This window comes from Carlito syrichta, unplaced genomic scaffold (genome assembly GCF_000164805.1).
Source record: "Carlito syrichta isolate Samal-C Ts95f unplaced genomic scaffold, Tarsius_syrichta-2.0.1 Scaffold301603, whole genome shotgun sequence".
Taxonomy (NCBI): domain Eukaryota; kingdom Metazoa; phylum Chordata; class Mammalia; order Primates; family Tarsiidae; genus Carlito; species Carlito syrichta.
The window spans coordinates 49,379-74,739 of NW_007245699.1; the positions used below are offsets into that span (position 1 = coordinate 49,379).

A 25,361-nucleotide genomic window follows, 5' to 3' on the forward strand; every position below is an offset into this window, starting at 1 on the left:
GTAACCTAATTTCCTTGGTTTATTCAAGAGAATGTCTCCTTGGATACATCCAGTTTGCATAAGGGCCCATTTAGAGAAATATTTATTTATGAATTGTATTCACAGAAAGCAGTGACTTTTCAACTTTAAACCACAACCCATAGTACAAAAGAAGTTTCATCTTGTGACTCAGTACATATATGAACTTATATAGCTGAAAAATAAGTTTCACAGACAATACTTAAGGTGTGATTGTCTCTCATTTTGCTATTCTACTCCATTTTACTTTTGAAAAAATGCTGGTCATAACCCATTAAACAAATTTCAAAACCCGTTGACAGATAACACCTTCTCAGCAGGTGTACTACGGGGCTCTGTGTGTTTCTACCAGTAAAAGAAAAATGAAGAAGAAGAAATCTGAAGAACATAACAAAGAGCAGATAGGATCTTAGTTTTGTTCCTCCAAAAGCAGATGCTGAGACAAAGACTTAGGTGCAGGTAGTTCATTTGGAAGGTGATCCCAGGAAGTCCAGTGAGAAGGTAGGGTGAATGAGAAAGGAAAAGGAAAGTCCCCAAAAGGTTACTTCTGGAAGCATTCTGGATTCATTCCACACTGAGGAGCCTCTGGAAAAATACAACCCAGAGACATGGAAGCTGGGATATTTACCCACTGTATTCACCCACTGTATCCTATCTTTTCTTGACTGAGGGCTGGCCCCAGGGATATTAAATCTCCTACTCTTCTAGAACTTCCTGCTGACCAGGCTCCCACAGCATTAGAGAAAGCCCAAAGGCAAAGCCTCTGAGACATGCAAGAGGAGAAGCTGTCATCATGTTTGGGAACTGCCCACCTCAACTGCAGGTGAACACAGAGGTGGGTTGAGGGGAGATGGGGCAGGGTATCAACAGCGTTGGCTACAGATGAGTAAAAATGACAGATGAGTCATATGGAAGGTCAATTAGTTCTTTCAGAAATTGCCACACTGTCTTCCAAAGAGATTGCACTAGTTTGCATTCCCACCTTTTTCCCTGCATCCTTGCCTGTTGTTGTGTGTTTTATTAATGATGGCCATTCTTACTGGGGTTAGGTAGTATCTCAATGTGGTTTTGATTTGCATTTCTCTGATGTTGAGTGAGGCTGAAGGGATTGATTTGCATTAGTGGCTGTTGAGGGAAACTGCTAGGGGAGGGAGGGGCATACCTCATCTACAAGGGTACCTGCATAATTAACGTTTGTATACCTAACCCTGAAGTGTACCCCACATCTTTATAATTTATAAAATGGCAGATGAAGAAATCATTGTAATCAGTAGCTGGCTTGAAACTTACTAGGAGGAATTTAATGCAGATCATAAATGTGAAATCTTGTATTTTTCTCCATACACTGAGCTGTAAGCTCAACATGAAGGAGACTTGCCCTGGCAAGCTTGGGAAAGAGCAGTCAGCTAATTGTCCACATTGTGAACCAGCAGGTGAAGTACTTTTTAAATAAGAGAGAGTAACAATGGCCTTAAAAGGACAGAGGCTAAAACAAAATTCTGGTTTATCCTGGACTGTACCAACCACACTGGAGTATCAGGCCATTTGGGCCAATTCTTTTTTTTCTTTTATTTTTAGTTGATGCACAGTAATTGTACATATTTATGGGGCACAGAGTGATATTTCGATGCACATATACAAAGATCAATGACCAAATCAGGGCAATTAGCATATCCATCACCTCAAACATGTATCACTTGGGGTCACACTTTAAGAAGAACACAGACACACTGGAAGATGCCAGAAAGAAAAATCAGAAAATGACCAACGTAGGCGAGCTTTCACAACAAATAAATAAGTAAACAAATAAACAAAATATTTGTTGAGTGGTGAAGACATTTTAGATTTGTAGCCTGAAGAAAATTAGACTTAAAATAAATAGGATCCTTGTGTTTTGATTTCTCGATGGCCATTACATGGATAAAGACAGAGAGACAGAGAGGGAGAGAGAGAGAGAGAGAGAGAGAGAGAGAGAGAGAGAGAGAGAGAGAGAGAGAGAGAGAGAGAGAGAGAAACATACTCTGTGCAGTTCCAAAAGTGAGAAACTAGGATAATAGCTAGAAGTTATGCAGAATTGGGTTCAGCCCAATGTGAGGAAGGATTTTCTAAGGCTTCAAGACCATCTTGAGATACCATCAAAGCTTACTGAAGCTGGAAGTGTTCCCATGAGGCTGAAGGATGTTGGCAAAAAGGATGTGATGAGGGGATTCCTGCATTTTGGAGTAGGGTGGAGCTCTAAGGCCCTTTCCAAGGTTAATATTCTATGATTCTGTGAAATTACAATACCAAACAATGTCTTGCTGACAGACTCCAGAGGGACTTTTAGGACATGAAAAAGCAAACTTTAGGGAGGTAGTGGTAGATAGAAAGGCATGAAACAAGACTCTAAGAGAGAGAAAGTTAAAAAAAGAAAAAGCAGAGTGATGAATATCCACAAAAGATCATTTCCTCAGCCCTAGGGAGGAGGGAAGGATCTATGGTTTTCAATTCACTGCTAGTTACAAACTTGGGTTCCTGTCCCTTTCCCTGCTGTAAAAGAAAGATGGGGAAAAGGGGAAGAAAAAACCCTCAGAGAATACCAATTTCGTGTGTCTCAGCTTCAATTCAAAGAAAGAAAAACAAAAGGTTTCAGTGCTGTCATTTAGAAAATAAGCTACAGACTCTTTATTGCACATATTGTTGGAGCCTTGGAGCACAGACGTGCAGGAAAACTATGAATCCAGATGTGCCTTGGCTTGTTTGAAATACTCACGGTGAATATTAAACAAGCAATCACCCTGGGGTGAGGGCCAAAATCACTGCATGATTTGCTATGATTCTGGGTTGTGGCAAATGCTTCTTTTTAAGTAGTATCCTGCAACACTGATGGTACAAACATTAGGTAGGCGCCAGGAAGCAAAAGTACCCTGGAGAGCAGAATAAAAGGGCCTTAAGAGGAAAATGAATTTTTAAGATGGATGAGAAAGGTGACTTGTTGCATAATAAAGGGCATTAGTAGAATATTAAGTTCTGGGGCCCAAGCAAAAAATCAGGGATCATGCCATAAGCCATTTGTCTTGCTTACTTTTCCCAGCTTGTCCACTGCTGGGAGTTATCTCTTTTTTGTATACTTTTTATAAATGCTTTATTTTTAAAAAGTACTCATTTCAATGAATTGTCACAAATTGAACACACCCATGTAACAGCATTCAGATCAAGAAACGGAACATAACCAGAATCCTGCTACTATCCTGACTTCAAACATCACAAGTTGGTTTTCTTTCATATTCGTTATTGAAAAATGTTATGATTGGATTAGAAACAGCATGGCTTTTCCTTTTGGCCAGAACTGCCATCCTCCAGTAATTCTCCCATATGAGGAACACAAATGGAAAGAGGAGAGGCACCTGTTATTTTTTCTCTAGGCCTTTTAGAAAACATGGAGTTGTCCCTTTGGCCACATACACGTGAATTTACAAGAAAGGTGCTATTGCAGACATCAAGGGAATAGGTACTGTTTAAAAAGGAATGCCTAACAAATGATTCCATGGCAAAATTGGAAGAGTCTACAATGTTACCCAGCATGCTGTTGGCATTGTTGTAAACAGACACATTAAGGGTAAGATTCCTGCCAAGAGAATAAATGTGTGTAGTGAGCATATTAAGCATTCTAACAGCCAAAATAGCTTCCTGAAATGAGTGAAGGAAAATGATCAGAAAAAGAAGGAAGCCAAAGAGAAAGGTATCTGGGTTCAGTTGAAATGCCAGCCTGCTCCACCCAGAGAAACACACTTTGTGAGAACCAATGGGAAGGAGCCTGAGCTGCTGGAATCGAATCCCTATGAATTCATGGCATGATAAGTACAAAAAAGTAAAGAACAGACAAGACAATGTAAGACTTCTGGACTATAAAAAATGTTTCTCTTCATGGAGTAAAAGTGTGGTGTACCCGCCCCCAAGGAAATAGTTAAAGCAAAAACAACAAAAACAAAACAAACAAACAAAAAATTTAGCATGGCATATTCAGAGGTGAGATTCATGGAATAGCACAGTCTTTTCAAAAAGATTAGAATTAAAACAATAGAGTGAGATGCTGAGAATCCTCATTTAGCTCTGCTACTAGTTAGCTCTATTACTTTGGCCAGCCCCACCATCTCTCAGGAGCCTTAGTTTCTTCCTGTTTAAACATGTAAGTGGTGTATTCTATTGAAGATTTTAAAAATTAAGAAGCATTGTGTCAGAGGGAAAGACTTGATTTCAACAGTGTGACCAGAATGATACAGGTGAGGAGATGAGACTGATGAAACGACAGAGTGGCTAGAGAAAAGGAGAAAACTTCTCAGATACCAGGGTTGAAAGCAGCATGCCTCCATTTCAGACTTCAGTCCTGATTTATATTCCTGAAGTGTTTTTATAGCTAATGATGAATTGCATGTCAGCATGTTGGTTCAAAAGAGAAGACTTCTAAATAGCCTATTAAATTGTAGGATTAGGCTTGTGTTGATGTTTTGAATAGAACGTAGATGTTAAAACAAATGTTTTCCAAATCTCAGCTATCATTGGAATTAAGCTGAAATCAATTTCGGATGTCTGCTCAAAATAAAAATGCATGTTTGGCTTATCTGTGATCAGAACTAGCTTGCCTAGAGTGGGAAGCTGAGCCAAACACCTGAGCTAGGATTGCCTATCACATGACCTGTGTGGCTCATGGAGCTGCTGCAGAAAGTGGGATTACCTAACTGCATTGGGAAATAAGCCACACTTTCCTCAAAGTTCACTGGTTTATAGATGAATGTACATCATTTCACCTATGTTTTAAGGTTGTTTAATGTTTGATGATACCAATACAAGGGCCAAAATAAAAGCAACTAGTTAAAAAATGGAAAAGCCTCATCTGTGAGAAAGATCATCTTTTTACTAACTCTCCCCCAATTCCACAATTTCCATTTCTCTGGCTATAAGTAGGATTGATCATTCACTACTCATATGAGCTATCTAATAAAGCAGAAGAAGGACATTGTCTTAGTCCATTTCCTGTTGTTAGAATATCACAGACTGCGTTACTTATTTTTTTCAAAAAGAAGTTTTTTCAGCTTACAATTCTGGAGGCAAGGAAGTCCAAGAGCATGATGCTGGCATCTGGTGAGGCCGGGTGCTGCATCATTTCATGGCAGAAGGGCAGAAGGCAGAGTGAGTGCATGAGACAGAGAAAGAAAGGGAGTCAAACTCCCCTCTTTTATCAGGAACCTGTTTCTGAGATAACTAATCCTATCCTGCATTAAACCATTCATGAGGGCAGAGCCCTCATGGCCCAATCACCTCTTAAAGTTTTCACCTTTTTTTTTTTTTTGAGTTGGAGACTCACTCTATTTCTCAGGCTGGAGTTCAGTGGCATGCTTACAGCCACCCCAGCATTGACCTGTTGGGCTCAGGCAATCCTGTAGAGATGAGGTCTCGTCAAGTTGCCCAGGCTGTTCTCAAACCCCTGGGCTCAGGCAATCACGTCACCTAAGCCTCCCAAAGTGCTGGGATTACAGGCTTGAGTCACCATGCCCAGCCAAGGTTCCACCTCTTAATATGTTACAATTACAACTAAGTCTCATCAAGAGTTTTAGAGAGTACAAAACATTCAAGCCATAACAGACATAATGCATTTGATGCATAATCATTTGGCATGGTTGTGATCCTTTCATTATCAATATATATTTATTGTCATTACTTTGTTTTAAAAAGGTTTTGATTGGAACTGGGTCCACTTAAAAAAATGTAACATATATGTGCCCGGTACAGATATATTATCCTTTTGAACTTTCAAGATGATGCCATAAGACCATTATTCCTCACTTTTTAGATTGTGATTTTTTTCCCCTATTCTCATTGTAGTAGATATATCTTTGGAAAGCAGAAAGTGTTTCCAAATGATAGCCAATCCATTAATTTAATGACTTGTAATATTTATAAAACCACACACGAAAAGACTTCTGCAACCAACTCAAAAGTTATTTATCAAGGTCTAACAATATGCTGTGCACCATAGTCAAGAAAAAGTAGGAAAGAAAAAAAGAACAAAAGAGAGAAAGAAAGAAGGAAAGGAGGAAGGAAATCACCCATTTGACATGAAAAAAGATAATGTAAAATAAAAAAATAAACAGATCACAAGATTCCAGTTCTGGGTAAGACAGAGTAATCACCTTGTCTTTCCTATTGAATGCAGCTGAAAAACCTAAATAAAGTGTACTGAACAGTTGTTTGATGACTAAAAAATATAATACTAGCAGGCCAACTGCTAAGATTTGAAGTACCACTAAACTGGTGTGACTTTCTCATTTTTCCTTCAGTATTCCCTGGACTAGACTGAAGTCAACTCAAACACAGAAGTAGACATTGGATTCAGAAAGAGTTTCAGGAGAATCCCTCTAGCTCTGACTCTAAGAGTGGGAAAGCAGACTTCTAATATCTCAGAGAGAATGTGAAATATGCCTGGTTTTATGTTCATTTTCTTCATTCTCTCATGACTCAACCACCACACAATCCTGTGGTGACAATGGGCAGGAGTGACAGCAGTGGCAGCTGGAACAGTTGCAGGAGGAGCCTGGAGATACCTAAAATTCTAGGAAAGGGGAACCTTTCTCTCTAGGGAAAATGTGCTCTTAAAAGAGTGTGAAGATTCCCCCATGGCTTTTTGTCTTTCTCTGTCTTTCCCTTGCTCAGTAAACTTTGTCTCAATCTTTTTAGTTCTCTTAGTTTTTTAGAGACCTGTGGGACAAGATCTAAAGGTTTAACATTTGAGTCAATAGAGTTCAAGAAAGGAAAAAGAGTGCAATGGGAGCAGCTAAAACAGTTTTCAGAGGGAAATTTATGGCATCAGATACCTATATCGGAAAGAGAAAAGGCCTTGAAACAATCATTTATGCTTCCAGTTTAAGAAACCAGATAAAGAAAAAACAAACTCAAAGCACACAGAAGAAAATAATAAAAGTAATACAGGTAAGAGCAGAAATCAACAACATAACAGAGAACACAATAGAGAAAAATCAACCAAACCAAAAGCTCGTTCTTTGAAAATATTTACATCATTGACAAAACTCAAGTACAACTGACAGAAACAAAGAGGGGAGACAAATTACCAATATAAGGAATATCGTTATAGATACTATGTATAACTCTACACATAACTCCTATAACTCAGATGAAATGAATCAATCCCCCCAAAATCACGAACTATCAACACTCACCCAAGATGAAATAGATAATTTTCCCAAAAAGAAAGAAATCTCCAGGCCCAAATGATTTCATATGTGAATGCTACCAAATATTTAAGGAAGAAACAATAGTTTTACAGAATCTCTTCCACAAAGTTGAAGAGGAAAGAACATGTCCCAACTCATTTTATGAAGCCAGCATTACTCTGCCAAAGACATTACATGGAAATAAAACTACAATCATATCCATCAAAAACACAGATGCAAAAATCCTCAACAAAATATAATCAAGTAAAACCAAGCAATACATAGAAAGAATACTATACCAACACCAAATGGTATACATCCTGAGAATGTAAGGCTGGCTTAATATTCAAAAACCAATCAATCAATGTAATCCACCACATTAACAGACTAAAGAAGAAAAATCCACGCGACCATTATCAATTGATACAGAAAAATCATTTGATGAAATTTAACACCCATTCATGATAACAACTTACAGCAACTAGGAAGAGAATCTCCAAAACCTGAAGAAGGGTATCTACAGAAAGCATACAGCTAACATCATACTTCATGGTGAAAGAATGAGGTGCTTTCTCCCTAAGATTGAGAACAACACAATAACATCCATTCTCACTACTCCTATTCAGCATTGTACTGGTAGTCATATCCAGTGAGATAAGAAAGAAATTAAAGATATGAAGATTAAGAAGGAAAAAATAAGCCTGTCCCTATTCACAAATGGCATAATCCTAAAGAATCTACAAAATAACACCTGAGATTATCACAAGATACAAAGTCAAAACACAAAAATCAATTGTATTTCTATATGCTAGCAATAAACCATTAGATATTGAAATTAAGGGAAAAATTATTTCCAATACCTTCAGAAAATGAAATACTTAGTTATAAATGTAAGAAAGCACATACCAGATCTGTATACTGAAAACTACAAAATACTTATGAAAGAAACCAAATAAGACCTAAATAAATGGAAAGATATACCGTGCTCATGAATTGAAAGATTCAAATAGCAAAGATGTCAATTCTTCCCAAATTAATAAAAAGATTTAACATAATTCCAATCAGAACTCAAGTAAGCTTTTTTTTTTGTAGATATAGACAAGCTGATTCTAAAATTTATATGGCATTTGAAGCCAAAGTAATTTTGGAAAAGAAGAATAAAGTTGGAGAATTCACACTACTGAATTTTAGGACGTATTATAAAGCTATGGTAATACAGACAGTATTTGTATTGGTGAAGAGATAGGCACATAGATCAATAGATCCAAATAAAGAACCCAGAGATAGATCTGCACAAAAAAGTGTCAACTGACTTTTGAAAAAGGTGCACAGGCAATTCAGTGGAGGTTACTTTGTGGCGAGTATACCTCAAGTATAAGGCTATTTTTAAGAACCCTGTGTGTTCTTCTCACAGTTTTTTTTTAATTTCAGGAATTTCATGAATGTTAAATACATGAAGAGGAGCCTTTGGGATTCACAGAAATGGAAAATTATCTGGGACACTGCAGCTGTTCATCCAAACATCTTTTTCCAAATTTAGAAACTAGATGAAAACTGTCCTGTTACTTACTTCTCACATAATCAGTATCCTTATTAAGCACTCATCACTGAATTTAACATTAGGTCTGAAGAAAAAAAATATGATGATATAAAATAATACACTTCAAAAATGTTGATTACATGGATTACAAATTAATTCAAAGGAAAAATCAAGGTCAAAGTAAATGTCTTACATATCAATAGTACCAAGGAAAACTAAGCCCTTTTATATGGGCCCTAATGATGCAAGTTCCTTGAAATGAAAGGACATCAGGACACTTGAGGGCAGAAAAAGTAGGCAGTGAGAGATTTTTTTTTCGGGATCCCTAAAAACCAGACTGGTTTGGAAAATCATGGTAGGAGACATCCACGTCCACTTTGAGCTTACGGTAAATGATCTACCTCAAATTGCTAGTGGCCAGTGGTTACTTAACAGTCATGGCTAGCAATTTGCGGGTGTCTGTCACATAAAGTCCAGCAAGGGAGGCAGAGAAAATGTCTAGTCAGCCCTCTACAAGGAGCATAAATGTGTGTACCTTGTTTCGTGGGAGATATAACCATACCTTATATTTGCATTTTGTATCACAAATCACTTCCCTGGAAGAGCAGATAGCTCTGTTTACATTTGCCAAATAAAAGCAGAAGTTAAGTTGGCTGAGTTCATCCAGTTAGCTGGTGAATAACGATATGGAGATCTTTTCATATATCTTCTTTGGTTAAAGTACCTGTTCAAATAGTTTGTCCATTTAAAAAATGGATTGCTTGTTTTTCCTGTTATTGAGTTTAGAAAATTATTTATATATGTGTCTTGTCATCCTCTTAACAGCATCTTTGAAAGAACAGAAGTTTTTTTCTTTTTTAATTTGGATGATTTGTAATTTATCAAGTACACCTTTTATAGACTATGCTTTTGGTGTCACGTCTAAGAAATCTTTGCCTAAATCAATTGTACAAATATTTTATCCCATATTATTAACATCAAGAAGTTTTATACTTATAGTTTTATATTTAGGTCTATGATCTATTTTGAGTTCATAAAGTTTAATAAATGTTTATATAATGGATTTGTATGTGTAACCCCCGAATCTATTTTTAAAAGATTATAACGTCTCTGTCTTTGATGAAAGGAAGAGAGAAGTCTGGGGGGCAGGTGGTGCTAGTACCAATAAACATTGGGAAATGAACCTTGGATATTCTTAGGGCTGCAGATTTACTCAGTTTTATGAACTTTCAGCAAATCTGGGCATGCCACATTCTGTAACTAAACTGCCTAATACACTTGGTTAGCTAACCTGGGGTCCAGCATTAAATCACCTAGCAAACATCCTGGAAAATTAAAAACCCATCTTCAATACGCCCCCTCAAACCAGCCCTCTAGTGAATTGCCTGCAAAATTGGCCACCAACAGTTCCTCTCATCCTGCACATGCATGCTACTCCTCCCATTAAAAGGTGGAGTCCATCCACTACCACCCCACTCCGAATCTGGCCCTGCCTTGTGATTTGCTTTGACTAACAGAATGTGACTGAAATGATGCTGTGATAGTTCTGGGCCTATACCGTATGTGTCCTGGTAGCTTCGTCCATTTACCCTGCTATAGAGAAAGGCAACATGGAGAGATGGAGTAGAAAGACTGGGGAGAGGTAAAGAGAGAGGCCAGCCATCCCAGGCATCCCAGTCATCACGGATGAAGTGCCAGACACATGAGTGGAGCCACTGACTTAGATAGTTCTATTCAGTAGGAATCAGTTCAGCAGCAGAAAGAACTTTGAATTGGAAACCAATATCCTGGGTTAAGTTCCAGCTTATCCATTGTCTGTGTGAGTTCCCCCCAAAGCAGATCCTAAGACAAAGTAGGAACAGTGATAGACTGGAGAAGAGAGACAGAGAAGGGGAAAAGACAATAAGGTACCACTTACTGGGCAACTGCTGTGGGTCACTGCTGTAAGCAAGTGGGGATCTACCCTACTGGGGACACCTCCTCCTTCTCTTGTACCCAAACACCACCCTTATGTAACATTTTTCCCCCAGTTAAGGCTACTCTTAGATGTCCTTTTTAACTTGATTTCATCCAGATAAAAATGCCTTAGAGTGGGTGGCTGGTGAGAGAATCATCCCTGCCAGACATGAGCTCTCAAAGATAGCCTTGCCTCTGCAGTCATTTCACCAAAGACAATGTGAGATAATGTTCCATCTTCTATTCAAATTCTTCCACACAAGACCCCAAAAGGAAGACTAGACAGAGTTCATGGCACCCACAGTCCCCAGGCACTCTGCCTTTAATTAGCCAAGACAATGAAGACAACATGTGATTTGTGAAATATTCATTGTGGTCCTACTTTACAGAGCCAACAAAAAGAAAGTTAAAAGGATAACTTTATAAATTGAAGGCATTACTCTAGTCCAAGGGAAAATAATATTTTTTCCAATTTAGTCTCCTTCTATTATTTAATATTATGAAGGCCAAAGTGTCCCTGCCCATTGCCTAGAGCTGAGAGCAAGGAGAAACAGGAAAAACACAGGCACCTAAATCTGAAAAGTTCGTTCCAAAGCAGGGTCCCTCAACAAACGCTAACTCCTGTTCTCACAAAGTAGCATTCCCAAAACCCTGGAGTCTGACTGTTCCCATTTAACCCAGGCAAATAAAAAGAGAGCTAGCCTTTAAATAAAACCAGATTGTAGAACAAAAGTAACTTGTGATGTGGCATATGGTCCTCCAAAAGCATAACTGTCCTCTACAGAGGTCAACTGGGACACAGGGGAAATACAAAAAAGGAAGAGAGACTGCAGCAAGTCCATTAGCAGAAGATCCCAGCATTGGCTGAGGCCCGAGGCCTCAGAGAGCTACAGAGCATGGGCAAGAGACACACATGCTCACCCTTGGGGGCTAACAGTTGCCTTTGTTCCCTTCCCTAGCAAATGAGATGATTCCCACTTCTTTACAATTCTGTTCAGAAGGCAGAAACAAATAAAGGACCCATCCATCCACATTAGCTCTTGAGGCCTTACCTCCATTTAAACAAAGACAGAGCAACGACCTAGGTAAAACTAGGTAAAAAGTACACCTCTGTTATAAACACTTGCTCAGTAGAACACTCTGCAAACATTTAAAACAGTGTGACACAATGCGGATGCTATGGGCATTCTGAGAGGGCCAGTTCTTAATAGCACAGGTCTCTTTTGAACATTAAGAGGTATTTAGCATCCCTAGCCTAGGCCCACTAAATGCCAGTAGAGCCACTTCTTCATCATTATAACAATCAAAATCACGACCATGTATTTCCAAATGCCCCCTAGGGGACTGGTGATGCCATGGAAATTTAACCAAAGTATCTCTTTTTCAGTGAGATACTTTCAGTTGAAGAACTTTCTTAAATCTATTTATGCCCCATCCACACATACCTTTGTGAGTATCGTTTTTCTTTACAGTTGAGGTAAGCATACAGTAAAGTGCTCAAATCTTAAGTGTACACAGCTCAATACATTTTTATATATGTGTATACCCATAAGTCCCTCACCCAGACCAAAATACTGAACACTTCTGGTACCCTAGAAGACCCCCTGTGGCCCCTCCCAGTGGCTGCCCCCTAAAGACAACTGCTGTTCTAACTTCTAACACCATGAATGAGTTTTACATGTTGTTGTTGCACTTCATATAAATAGAATCATCGTGTGTACTCTCTTGTGTCCAGGTTCTTTTATTCAGCATAATGTCTGTGAGATTCAACCCTGTTGCTGCATGTGGCGATACATTCTTTTTACCTTTTTTGTTTCTTTAAAAATCACTAGCATAGAAAAATGCCTAGAAGTTTATATCAAACTATTAAGAGAGGCAACTTCAGAAAAAGAGAATGGAGTCAGGACAATGAAGGGTAGGTCTGCTTTCAACATTTTATGCCTCTGCTTGAATATTTTCATAATGAACACATTTTACTTTTCTAATTTTTACTAGCTTTGTTAAAGTGCTTTTATCAGATAACACTTTCAACTCCTCTGCAATATCAAATGGGCCATTTTAAAGATATGTGTAACTGTTCAGACCATCAAGTCAAGAAAAGTAAACTATAACATGAGTTTTATTTTCTGCTTCAAAAGAAGTATAGAAATGGAAGTCGTCAGTGATCTCATCTATTTTTGCTGAAAATTAAGATCTGGGTGGCTTTCTCACCTCTCACTCCTCTCTGTTACCCTCAGCAGCCTCAAGTTCCTCCCACCTCACCCTCAAGCCTCAATGTCACCGGAATTTTTTAACTAAGTGAAAACACAGCAGTTATAAACCTTCAGAGAGCAAACAACAAAAAGTGTTCACAGGCAGGTCCAAAGGCTGTGACACCACTGACCCTGATAGAGAATGGCAAAGAAAGATGTTTTGGAATGAGAGGGAGTGAGCTGAGCTTTGAGAAGGAAGGTACGGTTGTCTTGTGCTGAGAGCCACTGCTTCCCTCTGATCTAAATGCTTCCTGAGGCTTTTCCATGGAGAGAAGGGTCACTCATTCACTCAGATGAAAGTCATTTGGACTTGGCTGGCCTGGAAAGATGGCTCTGGGATTTGGATGAGAAAATTTTGCAGAGGAGAGTAATATGAAAAAAAGCCACATGTACAGGAGGAGAAAGAAATATTTCAAAGACTGTTCCCCAGCTTTCTTCATATTTTAATACGCAGAAACACATTTGAAAGATCACATGTTTGCAACAGCCAGAAGTTGGTTGTTTTCAACTTGAGGAAACTTCCTGTAACCAAGTATGCACACAACTGTTTAGGCAGACAGATGTGGGGCAGATGATTCTACTCCCAGGGTAGTTTTTTTCTTCCTTCCTCCCTGACCCCAAGCCTGGGTTGGTCACTGCCACCATTAAATGATTCAGGAAATTCAATGCCATATTCCCAAATGCCCTGTCCTAAAACCAAAAACACAGTTTTCATTGTAAACATCAAATGTGAAACTAGAATAATGAGACGTTCTGAGGAAACATTTTGGAAACATCCACATGAGTGGTTCTAACACTTTTGTGTACATCAGAATACTCAGAGGGTTTATAGAAACACAGATTGCTAGGCCAACTTCCCCCATGCCCAGCTTCTGATTCAGTAGCTCTGGGGTGTGGCCTGAGAATGTATATCTCTAATAAGTTCCCAGGTGATGCTGTTGCTCAAGCTGTTGATCTTTGGATCACACTTTGAGATTCTGTGGTCCTCAGGATTCCTCCCTGTCCTCTCTGGGAGGATAAAAGGTACATTAGCATATTAATAACCTGGAGCAGTACTGCAGTAAAGGAACCCACTTAACCTAGGATGTCCCAACTTAATTACAATGTATCCTCCTGCCCATAGAATATCTACGAACCTCTCTGGGAAGTGCTGCTTCAAGGAAGGGGATAGGAGGATGTGGAGGGCTGTGGGCCATACCCCATAGCAAGAGCCTGGCAGGGCAGAAGGTCTGGAGAGACCAGAGGCTGCTGCCCAGAAAAATCCAGGTGGCAGCAAGGAAGTCTGCCAATAGATAGCAGTCCACCTCCAGCCTCAGATGAGAACATCGTATGTTAGCCAAGAATTGGCAAGAAAAAAACAGTGACTTAGTTTTGAAAGGGTCTAATATATTAGGAGGTTACCAAGCCTCAAATCTAGAGAAGAAGACATCCAGTTATGTGTCAGATAAATTAATAGTACAGCATACAATGCTAGTTACAGCATGCTGGTATGGATCTCCAAAATGAATCCTGAGCTGAGCCTTAGGAGAAAAAGCAGCCCCAAACACCTAGGGATCCTGTTACAAGTCAGGTTCTGATTTCATAGGTCTGAGATGGCATTCAAAAGTCCACAGTTCCATTAAGCTCCCCAGTGAGACTGGTTCTTGAAACATACTTTGAGTAGCAAGGCCTTGGATTAGAGATTGAAAATTTTTTCCTGTAAAGAAAAGTTTTTTCAGCTGTGTAGGCCATATGGTTTCTGTCACAATTATTCAACTGCCATGGTATCTCCAAGTAGCCACAGACAATAACCAAACAAATGAACATGGCTGTGTTCCAATGACACTGAAATTTGAATTTCATATTATTTTCATGTGTCACAAAACATTATCCTTCTTTTGGTCGTTTCTACCAGTTTAAAATATTAAAGCCATTCTTAGCTTAATATATCATACAAAAGCAGGCAGTGGGTCATCTTTGGCCCGCCTGGACTTAGTCTGCAGGCCCTCACCCTAGATTACTGGTCCTACTCCAGATCTACCAAATCAAAATAACAGAGTTAGAGCCAAGGAAGCCCCACTTCATCAGACTTCCCAGGTGATCCTAATTCAGCCTGTTCAGATACCATTGATGGATTGGGGACCACTTATCCACCTAACCCCCTGAAAATGTGAGAGCCCCTCCCCTTTAAATGCTGTTAACAATTGTCTTCCTGACTTGCCCAGTTTGCGGAGTTTGAAGGGCTTAATGTGAGGGGCTGGGTATGCTCTTCCGACTAACCCACTGGTCTTATTCTCATCTATCTCTCAAGGTGCTGCCTCTCCCCTAACCCCAGTAGTATCAATTTCTGGTATAAAGATAAGTAGTCACTATGTCTTTAAGTGTTGGTCAGTTCCAGGAATTCTCACCCCTGGATAAGGTCTTGCCGGAAAGGCAAGAGTAGCCTGATCACACTAGCCTGGTTTTCTTAAGTAGCTAAAGTTACTCATGAGATATATCTTGGCTGCAGGGAAAAGTCATACAAGGCCCCTGTCACCAATTAATCTGAAGATGTGTTTTGCTACTGCTTGAGACTAAACCAAGCCAGGGGGTGCACTTCTGGAAGGAAGACTTTAAAGGAGATGAAGTCAAAGGGGGTTGCATTTGTTTTTGAGTTAGAGAAGGAAGGAAAAACCTACAGGCTGTACACGCTTATCTCAGGAATGTCAGGGACTTAGGAAAAGAAGGCCAGAGGATTCGCTGATGAAGGCAAAGCCAAGAGGAAAAGGGAGAGCAAGGGAAGCAAGCCATTGTGCTGTAGAAGTTTAAACAGTCAAGCCATCTTGTCTTGGCAACAGGCTGAACTCATTCAGTACTTCTCAAATTTCTTCATGTATAAGAATCATTGGAGGCACCTTGTTAAAATGCAGGTGCTGATTCAGTAGGTCTTGGTTGAGGCCTGAGCTTCTGCATTTCTGACTTGCTCCCAGATGACCCAAGGGTACACCATGGACACTACTGGCACACGAGCACAGCTTTTCATTGGTGGTGGTGGCAATGGAGTTCTCCTTTTACATAGTAACAAGCTATAAAGGCATATAGGGTCCATAGCTCTGTCCCATTTGGAGTTAAGCTACTGATATCCAGGACTGTGTAGATGGTTGTTTAGGGAGTTCCCTGCACCACAGCACCCACAATCACACCCACCAAAAGAGCAAGTGGGGTCACAAATCCAGCCTACCTCTACTCTCTGAGTCTTGAGTCCTGGGTTTGCCTCTATCCTTTTCCTAATTAACCCCAAATCTGTTTCCTGACCAAGCCCTGTGCCCATAGATCTACATGTGCCCAGACAGGGCATCTTTCTCTAATTCACCCAAAGGTGCTTTATGGGAGGCAGGAACTATTGGCTGACTCTTGCCAGTATCCTGCCACAGTTAAACTGTGACTATGCCAAGTAAAAGAAGCCAGACACACACACACACACACACACACACACACACACACACACACACACACACACACACAATTGTAGGATTCCATTTTTATAGAAGGTCAAGATTAGGCAAATGTGTAGAAACAGAAAATAGGCCAGTGGTTTCCTAGGGCTGGGGGGTGATGGGGATTGGGGAGTGGTAGCTAAGGGGCTTGGGGTTTCTTTTGGAGATAATGAAAATGTTCTAAAATTAATTGTGGCGTTGGATGCACAACTCTGTGAATATGCTAAGACCATTGAATTGTACAACTTAAATGAATGAATGTCTAAGTATGAGAATTATATCTCAATAAAGCTGTTAAAAATGTCATCACAAATCAGCCGAGGAGCTCAAAGTAAGTATTATAGAGAGGAAGCATTTGGGACCCAGATGTCCTCAAAAGAGGGCAAAGACTGATCTTGGGGCAGCAACTTCTCAGAACCCTTGAGAAACATCCAAGTAGTCCCAGATATGAGATGTTGAGAGTGCAGCCAAGCGTGGATATAAAAAACAATGCTGAGATCAACTCTGGACATGGGCTCAGTAACTGTACTGTGCAATTCATTCTTGCCTGCCTATCCTTGGTGCCCAACAAGGTACCTAACATGTAGAGACCACTCAAAAATTGAATTCAATACATGCTTGTGGTAGAGTGAAGATTCGGAATGCTGGAATCAAGAGACTGAGCTCTACTTCCAGCTCTGCTTCAGCTCCCTGTGTGACCCCAGACAAATCCTTTCACCTGGTTGAGCCTCAGAGGCTCCTCTCTTACACGCAGGAAAAGTTACCTTCTCAGGTGTTCTCCCAATCTGAGTTTCCACAGTTCTGTGAATTAGACAGCCCACGCAGAGGACCCTGGTTGTTGATGAGAGAAACTCCTGCAAGAATCTAGATAGAGCCTGAGATACTCACCCAGAGGCTCAGGGCTGGCCAGAGGCATGCTCCCTGGTAGATGTCATTACACAGACCCACTTACATCCTCCCAGAAGCCAGGTTTCCTGCTAGGCTATGAGGATACAAAAATGAACAAGACCACACAACCTACTCAAGTGACTGGGGGCATCGGCTCCATGAAAGGTAATGGTTAAATAACATGGTCCTACTCCTTGGAAAGCTGAGCTAAAATCTAAATGGAAACAGAATTTCAAAGTTGAGGACTGAAAGGAATTGGAGCTGTGGTCTGAGGAACACTGAGTCAGTAGCAAGATGTCTGTCAGAGTTCCTATGAGGAATGGCCTCCCTGGGGACAATCTTAGAAGGTGAAGGACATAGCCACACCACCACTTCCTCACCACTCCACAACAGGCCTGCCAAACCTTGACTCAATTCCTCTTCTGTAGCCCTAAGTTAACCAGTGTTGTGAACAATCTTGGATCCCTGGGATTGGCAGGGTCATTCAGCTCTGCCACCTACACAATAAGTGGCAGGTCAGGGTCATCCATTAGAGAATTCTAGGGTGTACTTGGCATTGAAGAGATGCTTATTAAGCACAATTGAATATATATATAGCAAATAGCCAGTGACAAGTTACTGCTACACGTGACCTATCACACTACAGGTCACTGCAAGAGCAGGACAGAAGAAATATTGCAATGATATTTCAAGGCCAAGGCAGGAAGTCTGCCCCCAAATTCTATGCTTGGATCTGTCTGCCTATTACTCATAAAACAAGTTTTCAAACCAATATACTCAATTTACAACCCCAAACCTCTGGGATAATCCAAGCCACTGTCCAAACCCATTTATCTTCTCCCTGGAGAACAATGCCTAAAGAAGCATCCAGTATGAGCTAAGGATTACGGGAGAGTGAATCATTCAGCTCGGGAATGAGCACTCCAGAGGTTTCTGAGGTCAGAGTGCACCATGCACCCGTAAGATCCAGGTGCAATCAATTATCATCTGGAAAACTTGGGAGCTTAACAGTGCTACCAAGGACTTTTCTCTTGCTCAAGCTTTTTTCTAATTTTTTTTTTTTTTTTTTTTGAGTTGGAATCTCACTCTGTTGCCCAGGCTGGAGTGCAGTGGCATGCTGGGTTCAGGTGATCCTTCCAACTCAACCTTTCAAGTAGCTGGAACCACAGGCTCATGCCATCACACCTGGCTAATTTTTTAATTTACTGTAGAGACAAAGTCTTGCCAAATTGCCCAGGCTGGTCTCAGATTCCTGGACTCAAGCAATCCTCTCACCTCTGCCTCCCAAAGTGCTGGGATTACAGTCGTGAGCCACCATGCCTGGCTTTTTAAAAAATCTTTATCTGAAGCTCCTGTTATCAGAAATCTCTGGAGTTTCCATATCTCTTAGAATAGTGTCCTAGGGTGATTTGATATCCAAGAACCTTCACAGTTAACTATGCCCTGACTCATTGCCTGACCAAATGGACAAATTTCCTCTATTTAGTTGTCTTGCAGTCTTTCTTCTTTGGAAAGTATCATCTGGAAAATTCTAGTGATATACTACAGGGGATATTTGAAATTGAATGGTTTGATTACCTATCACAATTACTTCAATCAAACAATAATCCACAAATATTGATTAAAGATTCTCCCCCAAGTCCCAGACACTCTTAAGTGGGAGGGAGGGGAAATATAAGTTGCCAGCCCAGGCATGAAGGCAGTTACAATTTATGATTACATCTATTTTGTCTGGTGTTACTTTTTAAATGAAAAGAACTGGAAATTGTACACCTGGCTATAAATGGAGAGGTCACCTGCTTACTGGTTTGATCAGTTTATCTATTCTGGTAATTTCATCCCACTTTGTATGGTGATTTTTGTGACCATTAAGTGCATGTTTTGTCATATAATTCATGAAGATGATCTAGTAAATAGTAGTTTTTAACTGGGATAGAACTTTCTCTCCATTCAAAGGATACCCACACAGATTTTTGTCTCAAATTTCAAAACATTTTTAGAGAAACCTACACACCCCCTATTTTCACCTTCCTTGAGCATTTAGCGCCACTATCTTCGTATCAGTGTCTTCATCATCATTCTTTAATATTCAGGCCCTGTGTTCCTGCATGGCTCCTCTCTGTGCTCCCAGGCCCTGTTGACCCACTTGTATTAGAACAGTTACTACTTGAAATAACTCTAAGTCTATTTATCCATAAGATAGAAAGCTACTAGAGAGAAGAAATTACATACCTTCTTCATCCTTGTCTCCCAAGCACATAACTATTTCATTATTCAGTGTTCACTTTGAAAAGTAAGTCAGTGGGTAGAGCCCAGGTTTCATTAGAAAAGGCAGAAACAAATTATATTTCAGGGCTAAATTCACATTTACCAGAGAAAGATTCAAGTTTAAAAGACCACCTCCTCTAAAACAAATGGCCCATAAAAGTTAGCAGTTAAAAAATCACACAATCAGCCGGGTATGGTGGCTCATGTCTATAATCCCAGCATGTTGGGAAGCTGAATCAGAACTGCTTGAACCTAGGAGTTCAAGACCAGCCTGGGCAAAAATGTGAGATCTCATTTCTCAAGAAAAAAAAAAATTAGCTGGTGTGGTAAAGCTGTAGTCCCAGCTGCTTGGGAGGTGAAAGCAAGAGGATCACTTGAGCCCAGGTGTTGGAGGCAGTAGTGAGCTGATTGTGCCATTGCACAATCAGTTGCCCACAGCCTGGACAACAGAGTGAGACCCTGACTCAAAAAAAGAAGAAAAAAATCACACAATCAAGAACTGAGGGTCTGGCTTGAGAAACTCCCTTCAAACTGGAACTTGGGAGAGGTTATTATTCACACTGCTATTCTGGAAGATAATCTTTAACTTGGGCATTAATCATAACTTGCCTGCTACAAATTTCATGCTATGTTATAGCCTGGCAAAAGTAAACCTTCTTCTGTTTAAATTCTCTCTTCACTTTCAATTACCAATTTCAGTTGTGTTCTCTGAAAGGGGAATTGATGTAGCACACATATTTGCGTTTACTAAGGAAACCATTCAACCACTTTGGAAAGGCCCAGAGCAAAGTGGCCAACAAAAATAATAAATGCAAACTCCAGCTTGTGGCTGCAGTCAGTCTCTCATCTTACAGCCCCCAACAGAGAAGGTTATTGCTTAAACAGAGGGTGTTCATGGATTTAAAAGCAACCTCTGTTGCTAGCAAGTCATAACTTCTATGTATGTAGATTCATGGTGGCACAAAGCCCTGTTTACCTGTGCACATGTTTCCCTCAGCTTCTTTTCTCTCCAATGGCCCATCATCAGAGTTACAGGGAACTGTTCATTCAATAAGCATAAATATCCATTTGGCACAAGGCGCTCTGCTAAGCATCACAGGAAATAGAAATAAGGATAAGACATAGCCCATCCCCAGCCTTCAAAAATCTAGGAGGAGGAGTACATACATTATTATAATATACAGCATGTGTGATAAATACCAAAAGAGAGACACGAAGTGGGTCAGGTATGGATGTTTAAAGGAAGGTAGATGACCATGTTCGAGGGGTCAAGGAAAGATTTTATCACTGTGGGGTGTTGCTGGACGATGGGCAGAATTTGGGCAGACAAGTGGATGAGGGGAGACATTCTAGGTGCAGGAAGCAGTATCCACCAGAGAAGGAAAATATGACTCAAGTTCCAGAAGGACAGGTAGTCTATTTTGGCTGGATTTTAGAAAACCAGGGGAAGAATGACTAGAAAATTTGGCTGGAAGCAAACTATGTAGCCCCCTGAAAACCACTGAGAACTTTCTACTTTACTTGAGAGAGAACTAGGAGTTGCTAATCTCAGTTTTTGAGTCGGGAAGTAATGTGATGAAAATGGTACTGAGGTAAATAAATGTAAAAGACCCTTTTATCTGGCCTGAGAAAGTAGAATGAGTTAGAATGAGAGAGACTAAATGTAAGAATGCTATAGTAATAATCTGAGAGAGAAGGGTGGTACTTTGTTTATGGTTCAAGGACTGATGAGGTGGGAAGATCTGTAGATGATCCTTTGACATTGGTTTCTGGTGTGTTATTCAGCTCCCAAATCTGTGAAATGAGAAATAGTAACTAACAACAAAGTACTGAAAGTGTTATCAATGAAGAAAATGCCAGAGGAAAATGTCCTGTTCTCTCCAGCATATCTCCTTTTTATCGCAGAGTAATTCTGTCCGCTGATTACATGTTTTAATTCCAAATAGAAACTCCTATCCTGCTCCTGGTGAGATCTTAATTGTATATCCTGAGCCAGGTGCTCAGTTCCTAATACTATCTTCAAATGTGGCAATTCACAAGACTGCTTGGCTGATGTGGTCTGGTATGGCTTTTAGCAAAACTCACTTGGTTTTCCTAACTAGTGAAACCACACTACTCCAGTTTTCTCCATACATGAGAAGATTCAAAAAGCATTTCTTGAAGGCCATGGTACTCATTCTCCATCTTCAGCCTTGTTTTCAGAAGGAGGCAAAGTGAACCTCCAAAGTCTCACATGCAAATAAAGTTTCAAGAGTTCATTTAAAAACAGAATCAAACCGGGCTTGGTGGCTCAGCCTGTAATCCCGCGCCTTTGGGAGGCTGAGGTGGGTGGATTGCCTGAGCCCACGGGTTTGAGACCCACCTGGGCAGCGAGACCTCATCTCTACAATAAATCAAAAATCAGCCGGGCGTGGTAGCGCATGCCTGTAATTCCGGCTACTCGGAAGGATCGCCGGAGCCCAGCAGGCGAGGCTGCGGTGGCCGGGAGCAGCCACTGCACTCCAGTCTGGGCAACAGAGTGAGACTCCGGCTCAAAAAAACAAACAAACAAACAAAAAAAAACCCATAAAAACAGAATCAAAGTTCCCATCTCTTACAAGCATATGAACACAAACACAGACAATTTTTCTACAAACTGTCCATATACTCCATGTGGGCTTTTATAGGCACTGCATCTTTGCTAGACTGCAAAGTATAGATCAGAGGGCCAAAAAAGCTGCATCAAATTCAAAGATGGAAGAACTCCAGAGACCTTCTAGGAGTGGGAATGGGATTGATTTACTCTCACTCTGACAGATTTACTATTGAAACACAGATGGTTACATAATTGGGGTACTGATGGGGCCCTAGATCCCCATCTACCTCTTTCAGAAGTTCCAGACCCAATGCCTCTTTACCTTCTCTCTTACCGAAGACATGGTGTCCACTTGGTAAGAGAGTGCCTTTGAAATAATCTTTAATATGTGTCACTCAGCACTTGGTGAACTCAGCTGACATGATTTGCCTTAGGACCCATGGGCCTAGAGAGTTCCCCTGCCCAGGCTTCAAAATCCTCTGGCTTGGACTGAAATCCCCTCTCCTGGATTTCACAACCCCAGTGGAGCACATTTCCCAAGAGACCCCACTGAGATGCGCCAAGAGAGAGCTCAAGAGCAGGGTTTGTCAAACTGTTCCAATCAGCTTCAGCTCATTTGTGGTCTGAGAAGAGCCAGAGGACAGTTTAGAAATCACTGGAGGTGGTGGCAAGCAGGAACACGGTGACTCCCAATAGGGGACTGCCTACAAGCTGGTAGAAAAAGCCAGGAAAGCCAGGGGCAGGTCCCAAAGATGAGGCATGGTGAATGCCCAAACTGGCAAACCCATGAGTCTGTCAGTGGCTAGGGCCTGACAGCAAGTTATACAGAGAAAGGAGAGGGGAGGGAGGTCAAACAGAAGAGAACTCCCCCCATTTGAGAAATGCTCAACTAGAAATTGAGGTTTCCAGGCAGCTCACAGGCGCCCCCAAATTCAGAGCAAAAGGCTGCTTCTAGCTCTTACCTCATTCCCCTGCTCTCCAAAAGCTGTTCTTGGTGCACTTGATGACTTCCTCTTTCCCTGTAGGCTCATTTTAACCTGATTCCTGCTAAAATGGGTGGAGGTGGGGTATTAACACACCGTGGGAATAGCAGTTGCCTGGCACTAAGGATGGTCTCCTTTCCACTTTGCTTTGAATCAGTTCCTCCAAAACAGCCTAAAACTTACAAGAGTTAGCTCAAAACACAAATGTGCTGTTTATTAATTTACATTCTTATTCATTCATTCACTTAAGGATGTGCAAAGAATGTCCAGCAGTCATCCCTACCTACATCTCCTCAGCATGCTTACTGGGAATTTCCCATACTTCTATCAGAACTAGGTAGGTTTGTTTCTCAGAACCCAAATTTAAACCGCCCACAGTGTTGAATGCAAAGCCAAATATTTGCAGCCCTATAGTCCACATCACCCACTTCCCCATTAACATTCAATTAAAATGTGTCCTCTCCAAGGCAACAGGCATGCCTGACACGTTGCCCTGCTCCCTTGAAGCTCTTCACTAACCTAAGACACAAGGACAGAAAAGTTAACTGGTGCTTTTAACAGCACCTCCAACGAGGATTTTGCTTACACCGTGAGAGCCCCAAGAAACACCAGGGTCTCCTTAGACGCTAGAGACAACGCCCTTTAGCAACAAGAAGCCGCACCCTCGGCCCAGCAGAGCCCACGCGTATCTCTCTTTCCCTGGGGCTAACCAAGTGCATGCCACATGTCACCACTCTCAGCTGGCAACTCTTCCCCAGAGGCGCAGATTTTCTCGGAATCCCCAACAGGAGGGAGGTTAAGGGATGGGGGGAGGCCCCGCCCATGTTGTCCACACAAGTCGTTCCACCGTGGCTCGTGCACTGCAGCCTCAAGAGGTAGCCTGGACCCTCAAGTAGGAGGGGGTAGTGGCTCCTTCCAGGACAAGCTGCCAGCCTCCCTAGCCCGGGCCATGAGCAAACGTGCGAGCGACAAAACTCTGGGTGTGAGAAATTAGCAAACTAGTCCGCGGCCAGATCTTCTTAGCCTCCTACGCCAAAGAGGGTTTGATTGGATCCCTGATCCCCGGACGCAGAGGGTGCTCGGGCTCCGGGCGCCGCAAGGGCGCCTGGCGTCTGGAGATGGGATAGTCTGTTCGCCCCTCCTGGTGCCCCGACTCCAGCCCTGCTCCGCGTCACCCCCACGTTGAGGCTGCGAAAGACAAGTTCGGCTGAAACAAAGGGCGCCCCCGCGCCTCCCTCCGTCCTGAGCGAAGGGTCCGGGCGGCTGCTCCAAGGGTCTCTGATGCCCAGCCAGGGAGGCAGCCCCGCCTCCGGCTCCTACCTGGGAAGCCACGGCACTGCGGAAGGCACAGCAACAGCAGCAGCAGCAGCAGAGGAGGCAACAGCAGCGCGGGCCGGAGTGCGGGGCTCCCCATGGCTAACCGGCGCTTTGCTCCGCTCCGCAGCGCAGCGAACTTCCAGGGGGCGGGAGGAGACCAAGCTGACCAAGGGGCTGCGCTGCGAGCCGGCGAGGGCCGGGCTGGAAAACTCCTCCTCTCGCTTCTTTCCCTCCCTCCTTCCCGCCTGGGGCCTGCCCTCCTTCCTCCGCCTCCCCAGAACACTGAGTGGTTCGGGGCTCCGACCCACCCACTCCCTCCGTTTGTGCCAGCCCTTCTTCTGGAAACGGGGCTGTCCCCCCAGGACCAGAGAGCGCCGGGGACGTGCCCCAGCAAACCGAAACATCCTAGAGTATCTTTCTCTGCTCCATCTGCGAGTCCCCTCACCCCGAATACACACACTGGTGGCTCAACCGCCTCCAAGAACCCGGGCGTCTAAAATGATGGCTACTGTCTGCAGAAAGCTGCGTGAGTCACACAGAGAAGGGGCAACCAAAGTGGCCCAGTGCGGGTAAATACTATCGCCACGTTCGTTGGTTTGACCCTCATGACGACGTTTCAAGTTCGCTATACTTATGTCCACTTTATCCAAGAAGAAACCCACGCTTGGAGACTTGTGTAGGTTCATCACATTACTGGCAGAGTGGGATTTGGGACTTGGATGTGTGGTTATGCTGGCGTCAAAGTCCATATTCCAGGAGGGGTTTTTTTGGGGGGGGGGGTTGTTTTTCTTTTGCGAAGGAATAAATCAAGGGCTGGAACGTGTGCTTGCCTGCTGTGCTGTGGTTTAGGATGAAGCTTGAAGTTCTTCTTCCAGTCAGCTGATGGAAGAGCACATGGCAC

At 41.9% G+C, this 25,361-nt stretch overlaps 1 protein-coding gene across 1 annotated transcript in view; it reads right to left on the minus strand.

Annotated features, from left to right (window-relative positions):
• LOC103257170 (sushi repeat-containing protein SRPX) overlaps nucleotides 1-24,668 on the minus strand; it is a 72,266-nt gene extending 47,598 nt beyond the window's left edge. Inside the window, exon 1 of the mRNA XM_021710834.1 lies at nucleotides 24,464-24,668. Within this exon, the coding sequence (XP_021566509.1) occupies nucleotides 24,464-24,557 (94 nt within the window). The 5' untranslated portion in view covers nucleotides 24,558-24,668. The remainder of the gene's footprint in view (nucleotides 1-24,463) is intronic.
• Between the last annotated feature and the right edge of the window lie 693 nt (nucleotides 24,669-25,361).